General features: G+C 42.1%; 1 protein-coding gene across 4 annotated transcripts in view; it reads right to left on the bottom strand.

The window, feature by feature from the left end:
* Positions 1-462: 462 nt before the first annotated feature.
* The window catches only part of BEND7 (BEN domain containing 7), a 398,804-nt gene continuing 391,465 nt past the window's right edge, over positions 463-7,801 (bottom strand). For all 4 annotated transcript variants that reach the window (XR_014981306.1, XM_085652959.1, XM_085652958.1 and 1 more), the window contains one exon: positions 463-4,118. Coding sequence is in view for 3 of the 4 variants with exons in the window: in XM_085652959.1 (XP_085509085.1) it covers positions 4,060-4,118 (59 nt within the window). In the remaining variant the exon portion in view is untranslated. The remainder of the gene's footprint in view (positions 4,119-7,801) is intronic.

The raw sequence follows: 7,801 nt of genomic DNA, 5'->3' as shown, positions 1-7,801 counted from the left end.
ATAACGTGTGCCCGGGACTTTGTTTGTCTTTAATTGTGCGGGTCTCTACCCACACACACCTAGGGGTTTTTAGGGTACTACCCCTATCCTGGTTGCACCGTGCCAAAAGCATGGCTAATACACGAAACGCAAACATAGCAAGGCGCCACTCTTCCTGGCATATCCTAAACCCTATCTATTAGACATACATTTCTAAACAATACACAAGGCTTCCAGAGGAAATTAGGTTTGTGGAGTTACTTAAAATCAGAAAAGGTTTCAGCTTCACAGCGTCCTACATTTCTATTTTACTGAACTAAGGACGTTTCTACTTATTTCCTCCAATGAGGGACTTTCCACGTAGATGTTAATCCCTCATAGATATAAAATAAGTGGCGCTGGAAATATTTTATAGAAAATATTTTCTAAAATTATCAGACTAAATAAGAACTTGTGATATAAAAATACAGCAAGCAATTCAAGTGCGCTCCTGGCAAAATCCATTTTTATTACTCGTTCAGAAAATATATATTACTTTTTTGGTTCATATAACTCATGTAGATAAACATATACGTCAAACCACCTATAACAAAAACATATCGTCTTTTGTAAATAACATTTTGTGCTCTTTCCACTAAGCTTACAAAACTTTTAAGAAAACATGTATCACCTCATATATTAGCCTTTGTGACTGGTTCCATAACTGAGAAGAACTCAAAATTACCAAGAGCATTTATGTACGTGCCAATCAGCCGTTACTGGTGACCTTCGTAAATACCTGGGCCGTGCCAGTGTTGTTTTTAACGCACACGTGTATGCTAAATGGCAGATAACGCACTCTATGAAATTGCCAGTGCGGAAGAATATGGCAAAAGTATGTTTTGCACTAATTTAAAGCACCGGATTTTAATAAGGTAAAAAATACGACGTTTTCAATGGATACCGAAATGCCACTTTACTGTGAAAATGTTCCTGAGCACGGTACCATTCCTAATGGAAAGACACTGCTTTCAATCACTGCAAAACATTTTTGGCACACCCCGAGCTGGCCTATCACACAAACACCTGTGCACAAGCAGGTGAAAACAATTGCGCAAAGCAATATTTGCCCAGACACCCATTGTTCGTGACACGGCCCTCATGAGCAAAGCCTCGGCCAAAAGCATCAATCAATTTAACTTAATCGAGTTTGCAGCAGAAACTTTCCATAAATGCCACAAGCAATAAAAAAACAACTAAACGGTTTGCATGCCAAGTGATGTAGTGCGCCGAGAGGGGGCGAAGTTCAATAGCATGAAAAGAACATGGATATGCTTATGTAGGTGAATCAAGGATAAGCACTTAATGTCTATATTACTATTATCATAGGTGCAGGATACCTCTGGTGTGCCGCCTGGGATTGGGGAACAGAACACGGATTCCTCGTACAAAGACGCCTGCCTTTAATACCCTCTCAGTCTAAATGCAGTGAGGGACTTAAATGTCCAGGAATGCAACGAAATGTACTTAGCAGTAAAATAATAAAAACATAACCTGGCCCACAAATGATACGAAGGAGCATTTGCTTCTGCCATTCAGAGGTAAGAGGGGAGTGTATAACATATTTCAGACATTAACCTTCTTTTATTGGCGAACATCTCAAACAGAATTGTAACACAGAGGTTTCCAAAATGAGTCGTGGCATCAAAAACCAATATGTGGAAAGGAAAGTGGTCAATGTGACAGCACCCAACAAAATAGTAATTAAATTATACGTTATGATAAACTTTTTGTGGCAATTAGCAATAACACATGGTCTACATTTATTGCCTTTATTTCTTAGTGCTCTATACTCGGATGTAGGTCTGAAATCGCTTAGAGAAAATTCAGTAGGTATTATACCACAACACTGGCACACACTTTATCGACCTCATTCAAGTATCAAACTGCTATTATGAGAAAGTACAGCGTTTTCTCCCTTCTCGTCTCAGACCATGAAAGTTACTCTGCCAGTCCCAATGTATTGAAATGAAAGTGGCCAGGAAAAGACACCTTGATTTTGAGCCAGTGGATATGGAATAATAGTGAAGGTGATAATAGACTTAGGAAATCCGTGGCAAAGATGAAATTGCTAGTAGAGAGGAACCAGGAGGCAAAGTGACATGACTCACAACACAAGGTAAGGTGGCTCAGATTTTTAAGGTTCTGCTGGATCTTTGAAGGAAGGTGGAGAAGAAAAGTAGTGGAATATGGTCAGTGCAAGAGTGGTTGGACACATTTTCACAGTGGAATGAGGAACTTCACCGAGGCGCATCGCATATTGTGAGTCAGCCAGCCTTGTGTCTCTCAGGTTGGAGGTAGATCTTGGAAGGTGTACAGAGACATGGGACGCTAGACCGAATGCTTTACTAAGGATTGAAGGTTTCGTGGTGGAGGCAGAGGTTAGGCAAAGAATTGTTTGTCCATCTAGTTTTCTGAAAAAGTGCATTGATTGAGGACTGGTAGAATGGAAGGTGAAAAAAATATGAATTTCGAGAATGTGAAGCAGGCAGATGCATTTTGCTGTTGAAATTAAAGATTTGGTTGTTGGACAATACCGAAGGGATAGTGGACTGGGGATGAAAATCAATGACAGCTGCGTTCAAAAGTAAGATTTCAGTGCTGACAGGCTAAGCATTACTCAATGTGCAATATGGTGTAAGCAACTGCAGAAAGGTAGTGGCGTAACAAGGTCAGGTGGTATCCGGTGTGGAAAATTTCTTGACACCCCCGGCTTGACAGAATGGAAAAAATATGTGTTTAAAACACATTTTTGCCATTTTGTCACCCCCCTCAGTGATGACACCCGAGGCGGCACGCACCCACCGCACCCCCCTGCCTATGCCACTGCAGAAAGGCAGTTTGTCACATGAGCACAGTACGAATCTTTAAAAGGAAGTAGGAAATAAAGATTGGTGTGGTAACAGCTAAAGGGAAGACACTGAAGAAGAGGCGATGTACAGGAGGGAGGGGAGAAGGTAAATTGAGAGGATCAAAGACGGATCCTTAGATGACCCTTACTGGAAAGTAAATGAGCACTGGGACCACGGAGCACCAGTACACTGAATAGGTCTGGTCAGCAAGGTAGGAGGCAAGCCAGGCTGCACCAGATATTTTAACTTGCAATGATTGTCAAACGTATGTGTGACTGTATTAAATCCTCTGTAAATAGGCTTTGAAGTAAACGGTGTTGAAATGAGGAAAAGACAATTAATAGTGGCACTCTTTTGTGCCAAGCTTTCATGAGAGAAAAAGATTACAAGAAACACACTGATAATCCAAACGGATCGACATATGCTGCAGCTTACACAGACCTCGTCAACCCTACGCCATTCCTACACAAAAGGGAATTATTGCTATCACAAATTGAAAGAGTAAGAAAAGAAAAGCATTTTTGTTTTAGACACATTTTCCTAACCCTTTCAGTCTAATCTTCAGTAAAGTACATTGCATGAACAAAACCTCTTAGTGCGTGACGATTTGGTGCAGTTAGTTATTAAACCAACCAAATTAAGAATGTCTGTCAATGATAATGGAATGCAAACAACAATGGAGTTTTGCCCTAGCCGGTGTTTCTTTTTTACTATTCATTGTCATTTGATAGTAGCACAATTTATTATACATTTGAAGCTGAACCCAAGCAGAAGCTTTCAATATGAAAACCTTTGTACAATAACTTTAACTACGAGACCAGCAACAGTAAGAAAATGTGCCTGGACATAAATCATTGGCTCCAAATTCCAGCGGCATGGCCTGCCACGTTTTTATGCTGGGTAGATTTTTACTATAGTGAAAAAAGGTGGACTAATGTCGGAGGCTGTGTAATGGTATGTTGGAAAATCTTTGATATTTTATAATACCAGATCATGAGAAGTTTGTTCATGCAATATTTTCTCTGTAAACCAGTCATATGTACCCGTTACAGTTATTAAATCTGAAAACATAAAACTAAACTCCAAAATGCATTTTCCAGGAAAAAAACATTGTGATAAAAACAGATTTGATATGGTTCTTGCAGGATTCATGTTTTCCAAATTCAGCAGTGTAGCTCAAGCGTTAGGCTTAACACTCTTCATTTGGACTGATCCAGATTTCCTTTGTATGAGATTCAATAGCATCACCTAGGAAAAAGGAGAGTAAAAGACAGCATAGGTCAATCTTTTTAATTTCCTAGTTTTTAGATTTTGCATTGCCAACAAAATTATAGCAAGCATTGTAAAGCCATAGGAACGAACGACATGCAAACTAAGAGATGCAAGTTTAGCTATCACAAATATGTATGAAAGGCCAAACATACGACCTCAGGACTCTGATGCATATATGTTAATACTGCACATTTCCTCATGTTCAGTACATGACATCTCTTAATCGATCAACTATGGAACCTTTTTAGACTACAAAAATGGAATACATCTTTTAGCAATAATCGAGGAAGCTTGCTGGATCTTTTGTAATGCCCCAGGGGATGGAGATGGGGTCCCCGGGGCCTATAAAGGCTCAGGGAGAGGCTAAATGTCCCCGTCCCCTTTTTATAACAGTTGGTACTGGGGGATGAGGTCCCCCCAGGTCCCAAATAGGCCCCTATTCACGCCCAGGCTACCCACTGAGGCCAAAATAAAGTTTACATTGGATGTCTAGTTTACAAAGCTATCCACTGCAACTCCCCAGTATACCTCGCTTTCCTGGTCAATAAGGTATCATACAAGTATCAATAAGCAAAAATAATTTGCTACTCAAACCAACCACTCATGCCCGGTATACATCCTTCTCATGTGCTGATCCTGTGGAACACACTTCCATTAAAAACCCACCCAGATGTCTTTCTGAAAACCCATCTCTATGGACTATATCTGTTAGGCCGTCTAAATCAAACACATTGACAAATGCACATTTTACCCATCCCAACCCTCAAAACTCTGCTACAAAATGATTGCCTTGTTAAGATGCTTTTGGCACTTTGCCACTGCTGTTCAGTGCCAAAGTGCATGTGCTCCATTTGTATATTGTTATTATGGATTGGTGTTTCCATGAATGGTTTATGTGGTTTACTGTTAAGTCCCAAGTACAGTGCACTGTGTGTGCCCAGGGCCTGTAAACCAAATGCTGCTAGTGGGCTTGCAGCACTGATTTTGCCTCCCACACAAGCAGCTTTGCAAAAAAAAAAAAAGGTATCAGGCCTGCCATTGTAGTGCCTGCGCACAGTCTAGTACTGCCATGTCGACCTGGCAAGTTTACCCACTTGCCAGGCCCTAACCTTCCCTTTTCTTACATGGGTATCTTGGGCCTAAGGTAGGCCCAAGATATCCCTGTGACCAGGGTGCAATGTATATGAAAGGTAGGACATGCCCTGATGTGTATGGCATGTCCTGTTAGTTAAATACTGCCAATTTCGTTTTTCACTATTGTAAGGCAAACTGTCCCATAGGATAGAATCGGGAGTTTGCTCATAACATCTTATGAGCATTACTGCCCATGGGATCATGATAGGAAAATAAAGTTTGATATGCCTGAATGTGAAGATGTATCTTTTAGTGAGGGTGATTTTTACATTCTGGGTTTGAAAATACCACTTTTAGAAAGTAAGTATCTTCTTGCCTAACCATCCAGTGTGCCTCTGCTAGGTTGTGTATTGACTGTCTGGCTTTGGAGTGACAGGGGCTGGGGATGTGCATTCTGTTCAGACAGCCACTTGGGGGTTGAGGTGTGTCCTGTCTTTCCAGTGTGAGTCAGGTCTGAGCTGCATAGACCTGGGCTGCATTCAGAGTAGTGGGAGGAGATTTCTTTCACACCTGAATGGGCCTGGTCTGCCTTTGACAATGCTGTCTCCACCTCCTGCCAGGAAGGTGCACCAATGAGGACAGAACTGGTTTTGGCTGGGCAAAGACACTCTCTGCCTCCAGAGAACAAAGGATTTTGTATTATAAAAAGAAGGGCCCAGACTTTTAGATCACTTCTGAGAATCAAGAGGAACCTTTGCCAAGGAGAAGAGCTGGAGAAACTGAGGAGGAATACTGCCCCTGTGCGGTTTGCTGTCTGGGGTTGGACTGCAGTGGCTTCTTTCTGCCAAGGAAAAGAGAAAGAGAAGGACTTTGCTGCATACTGTGTCCCTTGCATGAGGAAGATCTCCAGGGGCTTGAAATAGAGCTTGCCTCCTGTTCTGAAGTCTCAGGGAGACAAAGACTTCACCCCCAATCCCCCCTGAACTCCGTTGCTCGGAATACTGACCTGCTGAGAGGTGCCTGCCAGTGTTTTGGACCTCTGGAGGTTGTTTTGGGACTGGAAACTGCACAAACTGTAAAAATCGATGCATCGCCTGTTTACGACGCATTGCAGCGGTGCAAGAAGAATTTTCCGACGCATCGCCACCGCCGAAGAATCAACGTAGCACCTACTCGCGGCTGAAGTGTTTACTGTGCGACGAATCCTGTGCACCGATCTCCGAGATCACTGCGCCTTTTCTGACGCAGGCCCTGTTGTGGAAGAATCGACGCATCGAGGGGACGCGGCTGAAATCATCGCAGCGCATCCTGGGTCTTCACGCATCACATCACATCATACTGGATTGTCACGCATCGCATCGAAGCGTCAAGTCTGTTGCATCGTTGGGGGACACAGTAAGAAACAGACGAATCACCTCCCCACGCAAAGGAACCGACATATCACTTCCCTGCGTAGTAGTAAGGAACCGACTCATCACTTTCCTTGGAGCAACGAAACGACAGATCCCCTTCCCTGAGTGTAAGAAACCGACGTATCATTTTCCCTGCGACCCTTTTTGGTTGCATTTTCGACAAATCCAAGGTACTTTGTGTAAAAGTGCTGCACAAAACATTTTCTTGGACCAAAACTGTTTCTACCTTTTAAGAATCGTTTTTTTAGTACTGTATTGTGGTCTATGGTATATTGGTCTTGTTTTGGTTTAGATACAGATTACTTATTTCTCTAAACTGGTGTGGTGTCCATTTGTAGTGTTTTCACTGTATGTGTTCACAAATGCTTTACACACTGCCTCCGAGATAAGCCTGTCTGCTCGTGCCAAGCTACCAAGGGGTGAGCAGGCGTTGTTTTAGGAGTGTATCACCCTTACCCTGACTAGGAGGAAGGGCCCTATTTGGACAAAGGTGCAAACCCCCACCCCCCCCATTTCTAACAGTATGGTATTCTGTTCTTGTCAGATTGATGTTCTCTGTAGACTTTGCAAAGTGCTATCATACTGGTTGGTGCTCTGCACTGTATAAAACTGTTACATAAATGAAATGTCTGACAGCCTTTTGGAGCAGCACCTCATATCACTTATCGCTGAAGTCTTGGCGACGCATTAATTTTTTGCCAAGATTCAAGTAAATAATGAAACATTGGACATTTTGTTAGTTTAAGAAGTTAGGCAAGAGCATGCAAATATGGAAAATTAACTGAATGTTTAATTTAGGACCAGTCTGTACTGTGCATCAATAGCTGTGAGCTGCAAGAGGAGTTGCTTGCTAGAAATCCTACATAAAAGATGCAGTGGCAATTGTGTAAGAAATGGAACATACAGTTGTAGGTGTGAAGGAGCTCCACTGTGACGGTGAGGCTAGAAGTGAAAGATTTTTATGTGGTTACAGAAAAAAAGAAAAGACTCTGTTGTGCAATTTAGCGATGCGGAAATAAAAAAAAAGCACAGGCACTTTACTATGAAGGAATAATAAACTTAGCAGCTAATACCTCTCGGGGAATTTTCTGTGTTGCGAAGACCCTCCAAGAGCTTCCTGGTTTAGGGATATCATCCGATGTCTCCCCAGATCGTTATAACATACTTGCTGAA

Source organism: Triturus cristatus, chromosome 4_1 (assembly GCF_964204655.1).
Source record: "Triturus cristatus chromosome 4_1, aTriCri1.1, whole genome shotgun sequence".
Lineage (NCBI taxonomy): Eukaryota > Metazoa > Chordata > Amphibia > Caudata > Salamandridae > Triturus > Triturus cristatus.
The sequence above is the reverse complement of the archived record's forward strand: the minus strand, read 5'-3'. Positions and strand labels throughout refer to the sequence as shown.